Source organism: Pan paniscus, chromosome 5, assembly GCF_029289425.2.
Source record: "Pan paniscus chromosome 5, NHGRI_mPanPan1-v2.0_pri, whole genome shotgun sequence".
Taxonomy (NCBI): domain Eukaryota; kingdom Metazoa; phylum Chordata; class Mammalia; order Primates; family Hominidae; genus Pan; species Pan paniscus.
The window spans coordinates 174,453,355-174,476,953 of NC_073254.2; the positions used below are offsets into that span (position 1 = coordinate 174,453,355).

The 23,599-nt window shown below is 41.1% G+C and overlaps 1 protein-coding gene across 4 annotated transcripts in view; it reads right to left on the reverse strand.

The window, feature by feature from the left end:
• CNKSR3 (CNKSR family member 3) overlaps positions 1–23,599 on the reverse strand; it is a 106,893-nt gene that overhangs the window by 25,309 nt on the left and 57,985 nt on the right. For all 4 annotated transcript variants that reach the window (XM_034963107.3, XM_034963111.3, XM_034963110.3 and 1 more), the window contains exons 2-5: positions 19,396–19,559; positions 11,401–11,603; positions 10,605–10,692; positions 2,603–2,644 (exon numbers count right to left, since the gene is read on the reverse strand). In XM_034963107.3, the coding sequence (XP_034818998.3) occupies positions 2,603–2,644; positions 10,605–10,692; positions 11,401–11,603; positions 19,396–19,559 (497 nt within the window). The remainder of the gene's footprint in view (positions 1–2,602; positions 2,645–10,604; positions 10,693–11,400; positions 11,604–19,395; positions 19,560–23,599) is intronic.

The following is a 23,599-nucleotide window of genomic DNA, read 5'->3' on the forward strand; positions in this document are numbered from 1 at the left end:
TCAGCAATGAAGTGGAATCATCTCTCCCAGGCCACCTACGTGACTTTTCAATGATTGCTCACAGTCTCTGAATACCAAATATTGACAAGGTAAAAAAAAAAAAAAAAAAAAATTGTTTTGAGACTAAGCCATTTTTTTAATGGACTTTACTTTTTTAAGCTGTTTCAGGTTTATAAAAAAAAAATTGAACAAAAAGTACATTGAGTTCCCATATATCCCCTCCACCACCAGCCTCCATTCCCAGTTTCCTCTATTATTAACATCTTGTACTAGTGTGGTGCATTTGTTATAAATGACAAACTAGGCCGGGCACAGTGGCTCATGCCTGTAATCCCAGCACTTTGGGAGGCTGAGGTGGGGGGATCACCTGAAGTCAGGAGTTCAAGACCAGCCTGACCAATATGGCAAAACTCCATCTCTACTAACAATACAAAAATTAGACGGGCATGGTGGCGTGTGCCTGTAACCCCAGCTACTCGGGAGGCTGAGGCTGCAGAATTGCTTGAACCTCAGAGGCAGAGGTTGCAGTAAGCCGAGTTGCACCACTGCACTCTAGCCTGGGTAACAGAGTGAGACTCTGTCAAAAAAAAAAAAAAGCCACCAAAAACAAATTATGAACTAATATTGAGACATTATTATCAACTAACATCTATAATTTATATTAGGGTTCACTTTTTGTGTTGTACACTCTATGAGTTCTGACAAATGCCTAATGTCACGTATCCATCATTACAGTATCATATAGGATAGTTTCAATGTCCTAAATATCCCCTGTATGCAACCTAATTATCCACCACCCCAACCCTCACCATGAACCCCTGGCAAACATAGATCTTTTTACTGTCTCTGTGGTTTTGATTTTCTAGAAAGTCAAATAGTCAGAATTATGCAGCATGTAGCCTTTTCAGACTGCCTTATTTCAATTAACAACATGCTTGTAAGTTTCCTCCATATCTTTTCATGACTTGATAGCTTATTTCTTTTTTATTGCTGAATAATAGTCTATTTTATAGATGTACAACAGTTTGTTTATCCATTCATCTATTGAGAGACATTAAGGTTGCTTCCAACTTTTTTGGCAATTTTGAGTAAATCTGCTATAAACATCCTGTGCACATTTTTTGATGTAAATTTTCAACTCCTTTGGGTAAATATGTAGGAGCACAACTGTTGGATCATATGGTAAGAATACGTTTAGTTTTGTAAGAAACTTCCAAATTGTCCTCCAAACTGCCTGCACCATTTTGCATTTCCACCAGCAATTAACGAGCGTTCCTGTTGCTCCACAACCTCAGCAGTGTTTGGTGTTGTCAGTGTTTCATATTTTAGCCTATGTAATAGGTATATAGCAGTATCTCATTGTTGTTTTAATTTACAATTCCCTAATACAAATGACATTGAACATCTCTTCATAGGCTTATTTGCCATTTGTATGTATTCTTTGGTGAAGTACCTGTTCAGATCTTTTGCCTCCTTTTTAATTGGGTTGTTTGTCTTCTTATTCTTGTTTTTTGTATATTTTGTTCTTGTTCTTTGTATATTTTGGATACAAGTCCTTTATCTGATAGGTGTTTTGAAAATATATATCCTCCCAGTCTGTGGCTTGTCTTTTCATTCTCTTAACAGTGCATTTCACATAGCAGTTTTTAATTTTAATGAAGTCTACCTTATCAATTTTTCTTTCATGAATTATGCTTTTGGTGTTCTATCTGAAAACTCATTGCAAAACTGACAGTCACCCAAATTTTCCCCTATGTTATCTTTTAGATGGTTTATAGTTTTGCATTTTACATTTAGGTCTATCATCTTTTTAGTGATCACTCACATTCTTTGAATGCCAAACACTGACAAGGTAAAACTAAAGAGACAATGAGAGGATCCCTATTAAGTGGTCTCCTTATAGAAGTCACAGTGGCTACGTGTGGTATTTCCCCAATCAGACTCATCTAACCTTTCAAAATTAAACAACCAAAGAAATCAGGAAATTCCAAAGAGTGATTTTTCTTTCCAAGGGGGAGAATCCAAGAAGTGATACTTTTTACATTCCTCCAATTTGTTTGGCCTCCCTATTTATGGAAAATATATTTATAGCAGTTTCATTGCTAAATTCCTCAACATCAGTAGGAGGAAGGCCTTATCAAAAGAGCACAGGCTGGCGTATGTCAAAAGGAGGAAGTGATGATGAATAGTTACAAAATGCTCCTTAAACAGTTACAGCACATCCCCCCTCCATCATAAGGTTTTTGCCAAGAATTTTTTTCTTAAATCAAAATGGTCCTAAAGTGAAATTTGCACATCAGTTCAATCCTGACTAGCACGCTAGCTAGCAATATACATATAACTGTATCCTGATAAAATGTTCAGAAAAAAAAATAAAACAGAGACTCAATGTAGTTAATTTAAGCACAGGAATTTTCACAGTAGTTGGTCTTGTTAAATAACTTTTATGCTTTCCCTTCCACCTAAATTTAAAAACTCATGTCCCAAAAGCCAATATTTCAAAGTATCTCCTGAAGTAATTAGCCACAGGGCATTTACTTAATGTGATTCCCACTGCCTTTGGAAAATGAATTTTACAATAACTTTTAGAATGTATACTTACCACAGTTAAAACTTTATCCTCCATTTCCGCTACAAAGCAATCCTAAAGAAGGGGATGGAGAAAATGAATACTAAGTACAAGAGTTAAAAACGTTCAGAACTGTTGGCCTAGCTTTCTAGATATTTTCTGCAGCTCAAGATGGTCCCTGACACACCCGTCAGCCTGCACAGTCCTGCAGGACTGGGATGGGAATGAGAGGGCAGAGTGGGAACAGAGCTGACGTTTGCACCTTCCGAAGGTCCTGCTCTCCCCTGACCTAAGGAGTTCTCATCCAAGGAACCCACTTGGCCAATTACTTAATTTGAAAACTTACAAAAATAACTGAACTGAAATCCACCTACTCTCCAGACTGTCCAGAGAGTAGTAAGTCAGAAGTCCAAGTCAAGAAACCTGACGACGGCTCCCAATGTGCCCCCAGGAACAGACAGCAGTGGGCCAACAAGCTGGCAGTCTTTAGCTCTGGGCCTGCCTATAAGAATAGCTTTCAAATAAGGGCTTGAGTAAACTCAGCCACAAAAGTTTATTTTAAGCACCACTGAGATTAAATCAGATATTTCAGTCCTTGATAGATGAAAAGGGTTCAACAAAGATTCATTAACACACTGCCAAAAAAGTGGTCTTGAGGTATGCTATTGATGACATGAAATAAAGGGCTGGAATGCAAAGCATTATTTATTCAGCTTAAGAACAAAAGGCTTGGAACACTGTATGAACTGGGTTAGCTGATTATAGGAATCACCATTGTCCTGTCTAAAAGCTGCCAAAGTGAAATTGCCAATGTGAAACTTTCACAGTTAACCTTCTAGAACTCATCTGTAGCAAAGGATTTCAACCTATACTGCAGAATGCATGCAGAAAAAAAAAATCAATACAACTAGATTCTATAGAGTTTATTCAGCCCTATTAACTATAATCCCAAGTTAGGACAATCTTAAAGATAATGCTAATTCTTTTATGTACATGACAAAATGTTAATCAACTGTGTTGGAATTGTCAGGTGAAGATTTTTCACGTCAATCAAAAAGTCATTTTTAGGTCATTTTTTACTACTTCTGAAGGAGGAAGATGCCTACCAGTTTCTACTCTATATGATTTAATAATCAGACTTTTATTGTCTTCTTACATTTGTTTAAAATTTTTTCTACTAGATAAAAATGTAGGAAACAATAATAATGACTGCTCCTAAAATTTATACTGACTCTCAGGAAAAGAGCAGCCTAGAGAGAAAAGACTTAAAAAAAATAAATTTAGAAATGTATTTTTACATGTGTGAATTTGATATTATCTTAAACTACAGGAGCAGCTTCTGTAAACAGGAATAATTATAGCTCCAAATGTGCTTTTCCAATTCTATCTTGTAGATAAAACTAAACTGTCAACTACCATTATGGCTCATCCCCTATTAATACTGTCTGGCAGACTTGTTAAACACATTTCAACCTTAGAAACACAGTATACATATGTGATCGTGTGCTAGAAATAAAACTAATACTTTATCTTTGTGTCTATAATCTTTCACTACAAATTCCTTTTTTTTTTTTTTAGACAAGGTCTCACTCTCTCGCCCAAGTGGGAATGCAATGGTGCAATCTCAGCTCACCGGCAGCCTTGACCTCCTGGGCTCAAGTGATCCTCAGCCTCCCAAGCAACTGGGACCACAGGTGCATGCCACCACACCTGGCTAATTTTTGTATTCTTTGTAGAGACGGGGTTTCACCATGTTGCCCAGGCTGATCTTGAATTCCTAGACTCAAGCCATCCACCTGCCTCAGCCTCCCAAAATGCTAGGATTACAGGCATTGGTCACCACACCCGGCCCACAAATCTCTAAATTAATACAAGCACTGTCACTTCAGGGAGACCATCACCTAGAGGCAGAGACCAACTCTCAATACACCAGAGCCCAAGAACAAGGTAGACTTGTGACCTCAAGGTTCCTACAACTTGATTCCTTGAGGGATCCAAGAGGCCACCAAGAATATCGGTTCCCTGCAGTGGTGACTGCGGTGGTGACGGAGACAGCAGCACAAGGAGGTTCCCGCCTCCCAAATTGTTCCAGTTGGCGTGTGAAAGGACTCCCTCTCACCTCCCGCCACTGTGAACGTGGTTCCCACACCCATTCCTGCCGAGAGGAAGCAGCTGCAGGCATGACTTCACATTGTTTTTTGGCATGAAGGCAATGGAATGGAAAAATGAGTGCAAAACCAAGTCACCGACCCTCCCAGGCTGGACAGTGAGCTGAGCTTCTCACAGCCCTGGGTCACCTGGCAGCAGAGGCCCAGCCTGGGTGGCACTCAGCACCCCCCTGCCTCTCCTCCTATTCTGCCTTCTCAGGAACTGAGCAGCCTTGTGCAGTAGGTTTAACTTCTCTGAGCCTTAGTTTCCTTCTTTCTAAAATGGGGTGATAACAAAGCCTACCTCTGAGATTTGCTGAGAATTCGGTGTGATGGCACGCGTCAAGCGTGGATGCACACCTGCTGAGAATTCAGTGTGATGGCATGTGTCAAGCATGGATACACAATGGCATGTGTCAAGCATGGATGCACACCTGCTGAGAATTCGGTGTGATGGCACGCGTCAAGCATGGATGCACACCTGAGAATTCGGTGTGACGGCACGCGTCAAGCGTGGATGCACACCTGCTGAGAATTCAGTGTGATGGCATGTGTCAAGCATGGATGCACAATGGCATGTGTCAAGCAAGGATGCACACCTGCTGAGAATTCGGTGTGATGGCACGCGTCAAGCATGGATGCACACCTGAGAATTCGGTGTGATGGCATGTGTCAAGCATGGATGCACAATGGCATGTGTCAAGCGTGGATATACACCTGAGACACAGTCAGCACTCAGCAGCAGTCTTTTCCTCTTCTGCTTCCATGGCTTGCTTTCTTTTCGTGTGACACAGGGTGTCGCTCTGTCACCCAGGCCGCAGTGCAGTGGCACGAACATGGCTCACTGCAGCCTCCGCTTCCCAAGCTCAAGCAATCCTCCCACCTCAGCCTCCCAAGTAGCTGGGACTACAGGCACACACCACCACGCTTGGCTAACTCCTTAATTTTTTTTTTTTAATATAGAGGTCTCACTATATTGCCCAGGCAGGTCTCAAGCAATCCTCCCGACTTGGCCTCCCAAAGTGCTGGGATTAAAGGCCTGAGCCATTGAGCCTGGCAGGCTTGTTTTCTTTCCATTCAGTTTTCTCAGGGACAAATATTGCTCATTTTCCTAATTCTTTTTGTTGTTGTTGTTAAGATACTATCTTGTTATGTTGCCCAGGCTGGTCTCAAACTCCTGGGCTCAAGAGATCTTCCCATCTCAGCCTCTAGTAGCTGGGCCTCCAGGTGTGCACCAACACATCTGGCGTCATTTTCCTATTTCTTTCCAGACTGAAACTCAGCACCTGCCAGTGCCATTGTGTCTCTCTTGCCGTCTCTATTTCAGTTTTCACGGCATCACGACATGAGGAGACTACACTGGAAATACAGATCTCAATCCCTTCCCACCTTGGGGTCCTTCATCTCAAATTACAGCCTCAACACTGAACGGGAAGATCTATCCTTGTACTTGGTGTAGGACTACAGCTGAAAAAATGTTAAGAAATGAAGAAATTTCTTAAAAGAAATGTGCAGTTTCCTTGCAGGAGAAAAGAAGCAGCAATATGTATCCTTCAAATTAGAGGACTCATAAATTATTAATGGAAGGAAGGATGCAGAGATGGATGGAAGGAAGGATGTCACCACAAGAAGAAGAAGGGAGGACGGCAAGATGTAGAAGAGAGATGGGACAAGCAAATGTCTCTTCACAGACAGGGACACCAAGAATAAAGGCTCAGGCAGAACATGTTCTTTGTCACTGGAAAGAGATACAACTTTTATTCCTCCAATTCCCCAGTTAAAAGGAATAAATGGCAAAGACAGATGTCTTCCCAAAGAGTCAACAGATCTTCTGTCAAGCAGCTGCAAAAGAATGTGAAGTCCCCTGGCACGTTCAATCTCATTGCTACCATCACAACACACATGGGGTAAGCCACACTCAACTCATTCATCAAGTTTGTAACTTCTAATTTGTGTGTATCTGAGCGCACAGATGCACAAACATCACCATTTGCCAAAGCACCTATGTTCTTTTTTTTTTTTTGAGATGGAGTTTCGGTCTTTCACCCAGGCTGGAGTGAAGTGGCGCGATCTTGGCTGACTGCAACCTCCGCCTCCCAGGTTCAAGTGATTCTCCTGCCTTAGCCTCCCAAGTAGCTGGGATATATAGGTGTCTGCCACCATGCCCTGGGTGATTTTTGTATTTTTAGTACAGATGGGGTTTCGCCATGTTTGCCAGACTAGTCTCGAACTCCTGACCTCAGGTGATCTACCCGCCCTGGCCTCCCAAAGTTCAGGGATTATAGGCGTGAGCCACCACTCCCAGCTATGTTCTTCAATTACTACAGAATATGTGCTTGTCAAGAGCACTTGTCAAGAAACATACTTTTCAATCTAAGTTCAGAAAATGATATCCTGATATATATTTACATATCAGTCTTACTCCTTCAAAACCGTTCAAATTTAAAACAAAAAAATACCAGAGAATAAGGGCAGTATATTTGTCCAGTTCTTCTCTTTAAACTATCAAATTTGATTCCAGAAAACAAGTACAAGGCAAGATTTTTGTATTTCCTGCCACAGTCTACTCCTTCTGAAGCAGGCACTGTGCTTTTCACATGTTGTATCTCGATCTCCTGACCTCGTGATCCACCCGCCTCGGCCTCCCAAAGTTCTGCGATTACAGGCATGAGCCACCACACCCGGCCCACATGTTATATCTCATTTAATCTTCATAACAATCTTTTGGAGTAGGTATTATTTTTTAAGTATTTTATATTATTTATCCATATCTAATTTTACACAAATGTGGTCATATACATGATTTTTATAAATAAAATTTTTTGTTCACTTTTTTTGCCTTGGCTCCTACATTCCCTCCCTCTCTCTCCCCCTGCCAGAGTAAACACAACTTTTTTTCCAAATTATCCACTGTATTTACATATTACTTTGTATACAAGTTTGTATAGGATGCGTGTTTTATATATACACACACAAACACACACACACACACACACATGCATTTTAGGTATTTATGGTAACCATTTATCTTCATACCACACTTTTTTTTTTTGCCTTTTTTCTTTTTTAACTCAACATTAACTTGTAGAAATCCCACCAAATTATCTGGTAAGGTAAATATTTGTATTCCCATTCTGTAAATGAGAAAATTGAGGTTCAAAAATTATAAGTGACTCGTCCAAGGCCCCAGGGCTAATTAATGGTAGAGGTAGGATTTGAACCTATAGCTGTCTCTCTGTGAAGAATATGCTCTTAACCACTAGACTAACCTCCCTCTGTGAGCACCACAGGAAAAAGAGAAACAGAAAATGAACGCGGAAACAAACAAAACTAATACCTCTTGTGTCCCTTGAGTTCTGACAAAAGCCAAATTCTCAGCAGCCTATCTGTCCAAAGCATTATTTCATTCATATAACACACATTTAAAAAGCACCATTCATCATGTCCCAGGCATTCTTAGGCCCCAATAAGCTGGGCAGGTGCAACGAAGATGCTCACAGGTACCTTTCTGATGTGACCAGGACATGTACCTCCTATGGGAAGTTTTTTTATTTAATCATCAGTTCATAACGATCGACCCCTCTACAATTACCAGGAAAAGTAGCACTTGAGATGATGCATAAGCCCATCCCATCAGACAAGCACAGACTTCTCCTGGCTGAATTATTCAAGTGTCACCTTCTCAAGGAGGCGACTCTAGGCACGTATCTCAAACTGTACTCCCCTCACTCCTCCTGTGCGCCTTCCCTCCCTAGCATTGCTCTACCTTTATATAACTACATATATTCATATATAAAAGTCTGCTTATCTATCCATTTTCTCTCTCCCAGAGACTGTATGCTCCAGAAGCTCAGGGACTTTTTATCTGTTTATTCACTCTGGTATCCCAGGGCAGCAGACACAGAATAAGTGCTAAATAAAAATGTATTGAAAGAAGTGTCCAAATACCTCGGAAGCCAACATCAACTTGCTCAGGCAGAAGTTCACCCCGTGAAACAAACATGACCCCCTCTGCCTTCACTTTCATCCCTTTCTCTCCTCTCCCTACATTGCAGTGGGGACAGCCTGAATCAGCCACACAGTTGAGGACCCTTCACAATAAAACACAAATGTACCAACAAGCAAAACTTTCCCATTTGCTAATCACAATATTTAACTCTTTCATTTAATTGATCGCTAGTAAACTCTGTTAAAAATCAAAACAGGGCCAGGTGCAGTGGCTTATGCCTGTAATCTCAGTGCTTTGGGAGGTAGAGGCAGGGGAATTACTCGAGGCCAGGAGTTTGAGACCAGCCTGGGTAACATAGCAAGATCCTGTCTCTACAAAATTTAAAAATTAGCTGGGCATGATAGCATGCACCTGCAGTCCCAGCTATCCAGGAGGCTAAAGTGGAAGGATTCCTTGAGCAAGGAGGTCGAGGCTGCAGTGAGCCATGATTACACCCCTGCACTTCAACCTAAGCAACAGAGTGAGACCCTGTCTCTTAAAAATAAAACAAAATCAAAATATGAGGAAAATATTACGGGAAGAGGGAAGCAAGGGAGAAAATGGACACTCAAGGTAGGTATCAGGGAAATGCCTTCAACCACAAACGCCATGCCTTCATGGCTGTATGACTAATGCATCACAACTGGTATCAGACTCTTTTTTGTCAAAATTACTTTATGCACCATAAAAAAGAGCAAAAACTCAGAAGCTACTTTACTTGCTCTGAGCACCTTTCTAAGATCATGACCTCAAAAATCCACGTGCCTTGAGAACAATGGCTGCCCAGGACTAGAGCAAACAACTGCCACGTGCAGAGACAAAGTTCACAATTCACATTCCAGAAACAACCAGAAAACGCACGGCTTTTCAGAATTGCATCTCTGTTATGGCATGGTCAGGACAGAAGGGAGGATGTTCTTTATGTTTTGCCAAATCAGCAGTAGAAACAAATGTGGAAACAGAATTTTAGAACCAAGTGGGACGTGAAAAAACAACAAGCTCTTCCTTCCATTTCATAGCCTCAATTCAATTCAAAAATATTTTACAAGCATCTGCTGCATGCCAAGTAACAGGACAGAAGGTAGTCCTAAGAGCTGATGGTCCAAGAAGAAATTTTTTTTTAAATTAAGATCACAGAAGCTCAATCAGTTACAGACTGGCTAATATAAAACTTCCTGAGCCTTTACTAAGATACCTAGGTCTGGGCAATGAGCCATGAGTGAAATTGACATGTGTCACTTGCAGTCCAGAACATCAGTCAGTGTGAGGACCTTCATGGTTTTTACCTTTCTGCCTTGGGGAAAGGCAACATGACATACTAGTGATTCTGTCAACCTATGTCCTGTATACATCTTGAAATGAGGAGTCGGAGGTGATTGCCCTCTACCCCTGACCCATTTGGATGTAAATAATCAAGGAATAAACTGCTAAGGTTTGAGGTTTGGGGGTTGTTTGTTACTGTACCACAACCTAGCCCATCCTGACTGGTAAATCCAACAACAAGAGGCCAAAATGAAAAGAAAATTAAGAAGCAGATATAGTAAAGTACTCAGAACAAAGACTATCATGCAAATTAGTTACTCCCGAATTTTCATTAAAAAAAAAAATTAAGTGCTCTAACATTTTAGGGGAAGTACAGGAACTATTAGTTCGACTATTTTAAAACACACAAAAAAAGGTAATCTTTAATTCAAAGGCCACTGGTCAGTTTTCAGAGAAACCATCTTTACAATCATCTAATTTAAAGCCTTTCATCTCTTCCCAGTTCTGATGGGAAAAAAACTGAGGTGGGGAGAGGAGAGTAGTACTTCATACCTGCATGAAAATCCTTTCAAGAAGAGGAAAAGCAAAAAAAAAAAAAAAAAAAAAAAAAAGAAAGTGAAAATGACATACTACTGACCTTCTGGACTGTAGTGGTCAGGTCCAAGCAAAGCTGGATAATTTTGTTCTTCGTGACTGAGAAATCAGTGATCCCTGTAAACGGAGCCCTAGAAGGTAACAACAGTCCTCTTAAAAAGGGGTAGGGAGAATCCACTGGGATCCCACTGGATGTTGGTAAGCATAGCTACCCCATGGGCTACTCTAAATTCCTTTTTGTTTTGTTTTGTTTGAGACTATGTCTCACTCTGTCGCCCAGGCTGGAGTGCAGTGGGATGATCTTGGCTCACTGCAATCTACGCCTCCCAGGTTCAAGCAACTCTCCCGCTTCAGCCTCCCGAGTAGCTGGGATTACAGGCATGTGCCACCAGGCCCAGCTAAATTTTGTATTAAATTAGTTTTTATTTAACTGTTTTCTCTCAAGTGACACATAAAATAGGAATCTGAATAGAAAGAGAGAAGGAATAGATTAAAAAAAAAACAAAACAAAAATTGACAGTTAACATCCCTTCTGAAGTCAACTAACAGCTTTCATACCAATCAAATCCTCAACCATTAATGTTTAATCTCAGTAAAACACAACCTTTAGCACAGTTTCACTCTTCTCTAAGCTGAGGTTAATTTGTTCCTGCTATTAACCTTTTAAGTTAACTGGCAAAGGAATCCTAAAATCTACCACTGATCGAGGACTCCTTAAGAGCCGGTAAAAATGATATGAAAAGAACAATGGTTCCTTTTCCTAAGACAAAGTACAGCTTCCATGCAGTTTGGACTCTATCTACTCTTGCAGGGCAGCAAAAGGCACATCTCCAACTTACCGGTCCAGCCACGCCAGCAGGGCCTTGGCGGCGCCGATGAGCTCCACCACAGAGGTCAGGAACTCATTGGGGGCCTTGCGGGAGGTGTTGCCATCGTAAGCGGGACTTTTCCGTCGGCTACTTATGTAATTCTGTAAATTGTGGGAAGATGCTCTCAGTTTCAGAACCAAGTTCTTCATATTATCAGTTTCGAGGCCATAATTCTGTGGAAAATAAAATCAAAGAGAAAAATTCAAAACAATGCACAATATTCGACAGGGCGCGGTGGCTCACGCCTGTAATCCTAGCACTTTGGGAGGCCAAAGTGGGCGGATCACGAGGTCAGGAGATTGAGACCATCCTGGCTAACACGGTGAAACCTCGTCTCTACTAAAAACACAAAAAATTAGCCGGGTGTGGTGGCGGGCGCCTGTAGTCCCAACTACTCGGGAGGCTGAGGCAGGAGAATGGCGTGAACCCGGGAGGCGGAGCTTGCAGTGAGCCGAGATGGCGCCACTGCACTCCAGCCTGGGCAACAGAGGGAGACTCTGTTTCAAAATAAAAACAAAACAATAAACAAACACCAATATTCAAACTCTCTGATAACTCAAAAGCCCAGTTAGTCACTTGAAAAAACCTTACAACAACCACAAAACCCTATGTGATCTATCCCCAGCCCACTTCACTCATCCCACCCATATCAGCCTTCTCTCTGCTCCTTCCACAGCCACCCGGGCCTCAGGGACTTTGTTCTTGATAGTTCCTCTTCCCCAAATGCGCCTCCTACAAATATTGTCGTAGACAGCTCATTATTTTTTTATTTTTTTTATTTTTTGAGACGGAGTCTCACTGTGTCGCCCAGGCTGGAGTACAGTGGTGCCATCTCAGCTCACTGCAACCTCTTCTTCCTAGGTTCACAGGTTCAAGCGATTCTCCTGCCTCAGCCTCCTGAATAGCTGGGATTACAGGCACGCACCACCATGCCGGGCTAATTTTTGTATTTTTAGTAGAGACAGGGTTTCACCATGTTGCCCAGGCTGGTCTCGAACTTGTGAGCTCAAGCACAATGCCCCCCTCGGCCTCTCAAAGTACTGGGATTACAGGCGTGAGCCACCGCGCCTGGCTGACGGCTCATTCTTATCACTCAGGTGCTGGCCCAAATGTCCCCTCCCCTGCAAGGCTTCCCTGACCACTTAATCTAGAACAAGGTTTCTCAACCTCAGCCCTACTGACATTTGGGGCCAGATAACGCTTGTGGGGTGGGGGTCCCTGTGTCTTACAGGATGTTTATCAGCATCCCTGCTCTCTACCCATCAGATGGCAGTAGTACCCCCTCCCCCAGTATGACAACCAAAAATCGCCCTGTGTCCCCTGGTGGCAGAATCGCCCCTTCGATTCACTCTCTAGCCCATCACCCACTTCTGCCCCATCTGAAGCACCGTGTTTGCGGCCTTCTTCCTCCACTGGGATGTGAGGGCTGCAGAAGCAGGGCTCTGTGAGTATGCCCACTACGGTATTTCCAGCACAGTGGACAATCATATAGTCATGGAATGCATGGATTTCCATCAGGCGAGACACTCACACAAAAAAAACACAGCAGCACTAACTAAACACCAATTCACTAAGCGTGATCTCCTGAGCTTGAAGATATGGCTCCTGTTTGTACTCCAAGCTGCTCAAGAGGCTGAGGTAGGAGGATCGCTTGAGCCCAGGAGGTCGAGGCTGCAGTGAGCTATGATCGTGCCACTGTACTCCAGCCTGAGTGACAGAGAGAGACCCTGTCTCAATCAATCAATAAAATTAACTTCTTGCTCTTGTGCTTCTAACCTGTGTTCTTTTTGAACAATGTTCAGCTTATGTGGGTGCTTCAAAAAAATCAATTTCATGAGATAATACTGTCCTAGACTCCTTTTCAGAGAAAAGAGCCAATCCCAGGAAACAACATGTAAATCTGCAACATTAGAGGTGGGGGTATAAATTTCTGTATTCAGTTGCCTCTGTATGTCCTAAATTGTTTTATCATTTTTAAAAAAAATGACGATATTTCTTGAGATACATTATGCCGTCTCAATAGCATCCCAAGGCAAGAATCTGGTACCATTTAAAAACTGAAACTAACAGAATACTTAACATTATTGAACACTTTATGCCAGGAACTGGACTCAGTGTTTGACATGTATTATCTCAGGAAAACAGCCCGTGAAGGTAGAAATGTTTTTATCTCTAATTTACTGGTAAGGAAACTGGCATGAAAACAGTAAATAAATTCTCCAAAGTTACAAAGCTCATCAGCGGTAGTGCTGAGCTTTTGACCAAGGCAATCTGCATCTAGGGCACAAGCTTTTGATTACTCTGCTGTGTATGTATGTCCCCTTCCATACAACCTGCCCAAAAAAGGGCCATGTGATAAGACAGATGACAAGATGGACAAGAATAAGGAAAACTGTCCAGTGATCCTGGATCCAGCACAAGCTGAATAGCTATCCAGCTTCTCAAAATTCTACACATCCCCTCTGAAGTGGAGAAACTTTTTTTTTTTTTTTTTTTGAAACGGAGTTTCACTCTGTCACCAGGCTGGAGTGCAATGGCGTGATCTCGGCTCACTGCAACCTCTGACTCCCTGGTTCAAGCAATTCTCCTGCCTCAGCCTCCCAAGTAGCTGGGATTACAGGCAAGTGCCACCATGTTCAGTTAATTTTTGAATTTTTTAGTAGAGACGGGGTTTCACCATGTTGGCCAGGGTGGTCTCAATCTCCTGACCTCATGATCCGCCCACCTTGGCCTCCCAAAGTGCTGGGATTACAGGCATGAACCACTGCACCCGGCTGTGGAGAAACTTCTTTCAGCTGGCTTTGGCCATGTGGGCCAGAGAGAGGCAAGTCACGTGTCAAAATCAAGATACATAAAGCATAAATATACTCGGAAGTAGGTAAGAAACTTTTTTTTTTTTGCAAGATGAACAATGGTAAGTTAAAAACAACAACAAAAGGCTTTGACTTTAACAAAACAATTCTAATTTTAAATAGATTTTACTTGAAGTTTAAATTTATATTACCTCCTAGTGAAACAAAAAATAATATTTAAAAAATTAGAAATTTTGAAAGAAGCAAAAATTAGCTGAAAATGTTCTCTTCCAAGCTTTTGAAAAAAACTGAATTTCAAAATATAAATGAATATTCTATATTAGCAGTATTTTTCTATCTAAATGTGATATTCATTTTCTGTTATTTTCTAGAGACTAAAATATAAAAATATTGTCCTTCAATAGAGAGACAAAAATAAGATGGATTTGCATCATAGCTTTTTAAATTCAAAGAATCAAAGACTCACAATTGAATGGATAAAGAGGCCACAAGACAGAGCTTGTTTTGAAGGACTTGTAACTATGATTAAAGGGAAAGGTCCCCTCATTCAGTCACTCAGCCTGCCAATTTACATGAAGAGTTTTGAACTAAAAGCAGGAAAGTCAGCTTTCAATAATCAATGTCACCATAAATTACTTGGAACTTTTATTACCATATACATAACGTTTACTTATTGAACTCAAAGAGGATTATAGCATTTTATTGTTGCAAGAAACTTTAAACCTCAATCTTCTAAAAACATACCACTTTTAATACTGAAATAAAGGGGTAGAGTGGCTTCTTATAACTGGTTCTCTTCATTTTCCACTCAGTTTGCTCTTTTTTTTCCCCAAAACAAATAATGGACCTAGAAAGATGAATAAATATAGCTGGAATAGAATTTTTAAAAGAAAGAAGGAGGAGAAGAAGAAAGGAAAGTTCCTTCCCTTCGACCCCATTCCACATTAAAGAGAGAACAAGAAACTGATTATAGTAGCTCCAAAGAACCTCTACTGTAGAAGCATAATCAGGAAAGGATTATTGACTTAAGTGCCCCATAAAGACCGAAAATAAATAATTTCTCAGACCAGATTAATTATTTTCACCAGTCTTTTCCCCAAAACTTGTCTCCTTCAGAAACTGCTTTGAGATAAGGCATCAAAAAGATACGAATTAAGTAACACAATGAGTTTCTGAAAGTCTGTTCACCTACTAAAACCCTTCCACTGAGACCTCACTTCCTAGGGTTCACCATCCGGGATCCTTTCCTGATCTGGCTAGAGAAACCATACACTAAATGGGAGAAAAGGAAAGCAAAATGTCTTAAAATTATACACATTTAGCTAAGGACAAACCTTACACAACGTCTTCTCTACCATCTTCTCCATTCCTACTAGCTCTGTTCGTGATCTAACGTGTGATTAAGGTATGCCAGAGACACAAAATCAAAGCCATCTTATTGACTTGGGTCAATTAAGAGACAACCTAAGAAATATAGTTCACAGTTTTCCTAAGGCATTTTTAAATAAGCTCATAAGCAAGATCAAGTTAAATACAACTTGCCAGCAAAAATTCCTGTTCCTGCATTTCTTCTCATAAAAAAGATAACATGTTTAAATGATTTGCCTTGGGTGAATAATAAACAACAAATAATCTCAGAGGTATACCAGTGCGCATAAGCACTCTAGGCCCATAGATTCATGACAGGTACTTCATTTAACCCCAAGTCTAGGTAGCATCATTTAACACATGTATCAATTCCAACTCTGTTCACTTCTCAACCTCCTTCAACCTTCAAAACACAGCTGCCCATGCCTTGGTGTTCAGTAAACTAGGGCCTCACTGACTTGGCAAAGAACACAGGTTACAGTCATACTTATCCTTTTTTTTTTTTTTTTTTTTGAGATGGTGTCTCGCTCTGTCGCCCAGGCTGGAGCGCAGTGGCATGATCTCGGCTCACTGCAAGCTCCACCTCCTGGGTTCATGCCATTCTCCTGCCTCAGCCTCCCAAGTAGCTGGGACTACAGGCACCCGCTACCACACCCAGCTAATTTTTTGTATTTTTAGTAAAGACAGTGTTTCACCATGTTAGCCAGGATGGTCTCGATATCCTGACCTTGTGATCCGCCTGCCTCGGCCTCCCAAAGTGCTGAGATTACAGGCGTGATGGGATTACAGGTGTAAGCCATTGCACCCGGCCACAGTCATACTTATCCTTATTGGTTATTCTTACTGGTTATTCTCAATCACACCCTCTCGACCAGTACTGGCCAACAGAACTCTATGCACAGATGAAAATGTTCTTTATCTGTGCTGTCCAATATCGTAGCCACTAGCCACATGGAGCTTCTGAGCACTTGAAGTGTTGCTAGTACAACCGAGGAACTGAATTTTATTTTATTTTAGTTGATTTTCATTTAGACAGTCACATTGGGTAACAGCTATCCTACTGAAAAGAGCAGCTCTATAATCGGTCTCAGGTACCCTCTACCCAGAAAGAGGAAGAAAAATTGGGTACAGATTCTAATTCAATCTTGGAAAGTGGTCCTGGTCTCATCATATAATACAAATCACTCTCCTAAGCCATGACTGCCAGCCAAAGTCAATGTTCACAAAGGATGGTTTCTCTCATTGCTCTCTAACCATGACCAGCTAATTTGTGAGCCACTGCTCACCAGTTTTGGAATCTTCATTAATAGCTGTTTCCTATTTTAGGTTCCTGTCCATCTATCTGCCCCTCTCTTTACATTGATACTTTCCAGTGGTTTTGTTTCTCCCCTCCCCCTTCCTTACTTTTAATTATATTCATTTCCTGTCCATCATAAAATCAACATCCACTAAACTAAGTTTACATAGAAACCTCTTTTATAACACCAAGGCCAACTGCATTTACACATTAACTGCCCTGGAGATGGTCTGTTCAAAGCATCACCAATTTATATATCCAAAGATCTATATGCTATAAACGGATTAAAAAGACAGTATAATTAGTATATGAATTATAATAAGAATATTCAAAAAGGAGATTATATCAAGACTAAAGACATTTTAGTAAAACTCACTAAAATAATCCACACTGTTTTGTGAACCCCTAAGTGACCCCCCCTGTCCAATGTAGTCACTGGCACAGAGCAGGTCCAGAATGAGTCTGAGGTCAAAGCTTGGTCTACAAAGGAAATTAGAAGGAAATTGTAGGAGATAAAACACAGCTTTAGGTTCTGGCATTTGTCCAGCTTTGTTCATTTTAGCCTAATGCTCTAAGAGGTAGAGAAGAGGAAAAAGCAAAGAGAATGCCCAGAGGCAGCTGTTACGTTTATCATCCCGCTTGATGCACGTGATGCGTCTCTAGCTGACTCTTCCTGCCTCTCCTACTTTGGATTTCCAAGTAAATTTACCCGTCCTCAAAGTATTCCTGCAAAGTGAAAGAGACAATTTGCAAAACATCAAGCAGAAAAGACGGAAAAGCCATGTTCCCAGAAAGTATAATAAAAGTAAACTCAAACACGTTTGTACAAAAAAAAAAAAAAAGAAAATACAGTTTCGGTAATAAACAGGATGCTTAGATGTCTGGGCAGTGCAAAACACACAATAGTACACAGCCACATCTAAGGTGAGCGTTACTGTACAGATGGGAAAAACAGACACCACCATTTCCCCGGAGGTCACAGAGGGAGTAGCATGTAGCAGAGCCAGGATTAGAATGCAAATTCCTGCTTCCCAGACCCGTGCTCAGACTACTTGGCCATAGCGTCTCCCAGGCGGCAGCTCATTTATCAACTACAAATAATTTCCCCATTACTTTCCTAAACAAGAGCAGCACATCTCAGAGCAGAAGACAAGGCTCTGTCCATTTTAAGAAGAAGAATACACACAATGCAGCAAGTGTTATATAATCAACAGTACGCAGACCAGCGACGGCAAAATCATCAGCAGCACATTCTTTCCCACCATTCTCAGTGATGTAATTGTATATACCCCTGGCTGGGGTTCAGGGCATTACTAACCCAGCCTGAATGCTGTCGAGTTTGTCCAAATCCTGACAGTTAAGTAAACTGCATCTTTAGCCTGGCACCGGGACAGGCAGACTTGAATCCCACCCACACTAACCAATTTATAAACAAAATGTCCTTACAGGTGTTTTTGGCCCACACCTAACGCAGCTACCCATGTGATTCTAGTGTCAGGACCCAGCAGGATTTTACTCATTCATGTTAAAGCCAAAACCCATCATCTACAAAATGTAATGAAGGCCACATTTTTTTCCCATTTTATAGGTCATGTCAAGTGCAAATATCAGTTATTTAAATATCACAAATATCTGTGAAACTCAACCGCTTTTTATAGTAACAAAACCAGACATGAAAATCAGAACCTATTTCTCACTTCAATTTAGGAGATGACATTTTCTTTTCTTTTTTGAGACAGGTTCTCACTCTGTCACCCAGGCTAGAGTGCAGTGGTGCGATCTCTGCTCACTGCAGCCTCCACCTCCCAGGCTCAGGTGATTCTCTGACCTCAGTCTCCTGAATATCTGCGACTATAGGTGCGTGCTAGCCACACCTGGCTAACTTTTGGTATTTCTAATAGAGACAGGGTTTTGCTACGTTGCCCAGGCTGGTCTCAAACTCCTGGACTCAAGCAATCCACCTGCCTCGGCCTCCCAGAGTGCTGGGATTATAGGCATGAGCCACTGCGCCTGGTCAGAAGGTGACATTTTCATTCAGGAGTATTTCCATCATTTTTTCCTTATAAAAGAAAATTAGACTAATACAGAGATTTTCTAAAAAAGACAAACTCTTTCTGTAAAGGACAAGTTAATAAATATTTTAGGCTTTGGGGGAACCATGTGGTCCCGTTACAACCACTCAATTCTGTCACTGTCGCAAGAAAGCAGTCACAAACACGTAAGTGAATGGACATGGTTGTGTTCCTATAAAACTTTATTTACAAAAATAGATAGTGGGCCAGATTTAACTCGCAGGCCATAGTTTGCCAACCCTTACTGTAGAAAATAACTTATTTTTTCCCCTTCCTATAGTATCTTCAGCTCATGTTTTATTTTGATGGAGCATTAAGGAAACAGTGATACACTAAATCACAAACAATGACGGCTTAAGACAGCAAGGCTCTAAAGAACGTCATCACGGTACAGACCATCTTTTCCTGAACTAACCAGTGCACAGAGAAGGTCCACAGCCTCCAACACAAGCTCCTGGTGTCCGATCCGTGTGACCCCCAGCTCCTCCAGGTCCTGATGGGAAATCTGCAGCAGCTGCTCGCCGTTGATCTTCTCTCGTTCAAACTTGTGGACATATTGTTGCAGGCAGTCATCCAACCCTGCCAAAAACAATCAGAAGTCCCATTATTGCCATTTTGTTCCTTTACGCCGCCCCCCCGCAAACTGCCCACATGTCACATCAATCTCAGCAACCAACAATTATGATGCCACTATCTGGTTAACTATGTGAGGCCTATTCTACCTGATGGGCACTTTTGCATGACGTGTCAAACAGGTTTTCAAGGGCAGCTTAACATTCTCAAGTGATTCAACAGAATTTTATGATAGTTACCTTCTCATTCCCTGTAAACTAAAGGAATAAACACCAAACCCCTGTTGACTTAAAACGCTAATTATCTAGACCAGACATGTTGTCTGTTTGCTAAGCAACCCTTCTTTTGGGACATCATCCCTCCCATCCCACGTAATCCCAGGGAGCTTGCCAGTCAAGATGCCTTGCCACAGTGGGTGGCACATGGCCAGGTCTCCCGTAGTGCTCTATACACCAGCCAGTCATAGGTTTAGGGATGGACATGTGACTCAAGCAGAACCAATCAGAATCTTCCTTGATATTTGATATATGGACACAAGAACTGAGAAGCTCTTTCTTACTTTCCAATCAGAAGTCAAAAGATAAACCTTGGCAATGCTGGCAGTCATTTTTCTCATCAGTTTTCTGAGAATAAATCCATTTGAGAAAGAGAGAGAGAAAATGCCCCCAATAATATCCTATATGCCCCTGGATCTAACCTTGCTTAATAAAGATACTTCTAGCCCTAGAATATTTCACTTAAGTTTAAATAAGTTTTCTTTTTAGATTAAGCTTGTTTGTGTCGAATCTCTGTCCCTTGCAACTGAAAAAGTTCTGATAAATACAGACTCTAAAGGAGACAGGTATCAGCAGTGGTACCACATAGAAAGGCATGGTAAATGGGTTCGCTTACGGGAATTTTTCCAGGTCAAACACTATGGCCAAAAGTGCCGTATTTTAATGCTTGTATATAATGACTAAAACGAGTAAGCCAAATAGAACTTGAGAATTCTTATTCCTGTACAGAGAACTTGTTTTAATAATTTTACTGGAATAACATTTTACCCTGAATCAATTGATCTATTGAAGCCTAATAATAAAAGTCACCTTAGTGTTTTCAAAGACTTAGTGATTTAAAAGTGTTTTAAAAGTTATATAAACTCAATCCTAACACAAAGAGTGAACACTCAATTTAACGGGAAAAGTACGTAGAAAGCATGCTGCTGCCCCTCCCCACCAAACGCACGCACACACACACGCACACACGCACACATGCACACACACGCACACACTCGTGCACACACGCACAGATGCACACACACATTTATTTCATTTAATCCTCACAAAACCTGTGTCAGTGGGTATTTCTCTGAGCTAGAAAAGGCCCAGCACTTACTTTTTGTAGTACTAAAGTCTATGGATATTAAAATCTGATGTGTGAGGCTAAACTACATCTCTGCCCTACAAATGTTCACCATTTGCCTCCTAATAAGATACAGGAAGAAGAGTAGTTTTCTGATAACCATTTAGGGCTATTAAATATAGGAAGAGGAAGTAATAAAAAAAACTATGGTAACCATTTGGAACCCAACTCATCCTCCCTGAAATGACATCTGTCTAGCCCAGGGGCTAGACATTACGCAGCAAGTGAGGCTGGGGATATTGATATAAACCCAGCTCCGCTCTGACAGCCTTGAGCTACAGGTGGCCTTCGTGGCACGCGAGTCAGGCAGGCAGTGGAGGCCAGGCAAGTCGACAGGTGTTGAGACCAACACCCTACCTGGGCTGCAAATGCAACCTCAGCACCAGGACACTCAGAGTCAATCGTCTGCCGGGGAGGCAGTATCTATCTGTAGCAGGCAACCATGACAAGAGACAAGATTGAAGGACAGCCTCCTAACTATTTTGTTGATGAAAGAATTAAGGCTCACGGAGGATACATAACCTGTCCACAGTCATACAGCTGGTCAGATGCCAAGAGAAGGGCTGATGCACACATCATCAAGGGTCTGTTGGACACAGCCTCGCTCTTCTGCATTTTCTCACAAACACGAGATTATAACCCAGGATTATAAAAATTCTTCTCCAACAACTTCTTAAATCAGCAGTAAGGTCTAACAACAAGACAGTTATTAAAATAGAATTACAGAATCTTAGAGGCACTTAAAAGGCATTTCAGATCTCACTGAGTACAAAAAATTGAGAAAGCACAGACAAAACAGAAATTACTGTGAAGTTTACCCAGAATCACTTAGCCAGTTCTAAGCCTGATCATGATTTTCTCTTCTCTCTTGGGACGCTGTCTTCGCTAGCCTACTTTTAAGCTTTAAAAAGAATTTTTTGTTTTAATTCGTCATACAAGTTTAGGACAACTATGTTATACATTTCAAGCCTGTTATGGCTAAACTGTGTCCCCACAAAATTCGTATGTTACAGTCCCTGGAATGTATTTGGAGAGAGAATCCCAAAAGAAGGAATTAAGTTCAAATGACATCGTTAAGGTGGGCTCAATCCATATGACTCGTGTCCTTATTAGAAGAGGAGATTACGACACAGACACACACAGAAGAAAGATACGTGAAGACACGGAAAAGACGGTCATTGTAAACCAAGGAGAGAGGCCTCAGAAGAAACCTACCCTGCTGACACCTCGATCTCAGACTTCTAGCCTCCAAAATGGTGATGAGATAAATTTCTGTTGTTCCGGCCTCCCAGTCTATGGAACTTTGTTATGGCAGCCGAAGCAACATAATACAAATATAATAACATTTCCTTTCATATTAATCCACACATGATGGACTTTCTTAAACAAGGCCCAGTCAGGTGATGTTTACTGTGCTGAACAAGCTCACTGCTCATAATACAAAGCATTAACACTGAGAGATTCACATTCGTTTTCATGCACAGCATAAATCAGTCCATTAAAACTAAAGTGAAAAAGTATATTGGATGTTCCTTAAGCTTCATTCCTGAATGCTAAGGAGAAATAAAGATGAGGCCAGATCATTTCTCTTTTAATGAACCGAAAAATTCACAGAAGGAGTAGGGTTTCAGAAGTAGCTTTAGAACAGTAAGGAAATGTTTGGAGCACTGAAAAGGTTGAGATGGGAGGAACGGTGAGGGTTCTAGACAGCATGCAGGCGACAAATGATTAGAGATTGAGAATTGAAGAATACAGAGCATTTCTCTGAGAAACTAACCAGAATCTCCTTGAGGATTATGAGAAAATAGAAGCATTGTAACCTCAAATAATCACAAGTTCCCTGAGATGTAGAATTATCAAGCAGAAAAATCACGTTACTGCCCACATAAGAATAGAATGTATTGTAGCCTGAAGACTTTGTCCTCAAGGCACACATATATTGAATATGCTAGGTTTTAAATAGTGTCGCCCCCCAGAGTTTTATTATTCCAATACATTATGACCTATTGTTCGGCAGTCCTATTGTTTAGAATACAATTAAACATTTATAAACAGCTAAATTAAACTATTACGCAGTCCCACAAAGGAGGGAAAAGCCTCAATTTCTAGTAAACTGATCTAATAGTCTTAGAATTTGCAATAAACCATATTCTTTTACTTATTTGTCAGATGGATCTATCTGCCAGTTTCTTGCTTCAAGCAATTTACAGAAAGTCTAGCAGGACCAAGAGAAACACACAATTCAGTAAAATTAGATTAAACACATTCCATTTATACAAATTAAACACGTAATTAAATGTGAAGGAAAAAGAGAAGAAATTCTCACAGAAAGGGAGCCACAGGGCCCAGACCTACTCTATTGTCACGAAATCTGGCTGCATATAATCCTAAACCTTCAAGGAAATCCCAAATGCAAGATGAAAACAAACACACACACACACACACACACACACACACACACACACACACACACAGAGATAAGAGCCCGCAATCCAATACCAGTCTCCCTTCTTACTGACCGGGTAACCTGGGGCAAGTTACTCAGCTGTCTCATTTGTAAAATGAGAATACTAATACTACCCACTACATAGAACTGTAATGAAAATTTAATGTTAATGTTTATAAAGAACTTAAAACACCATGGA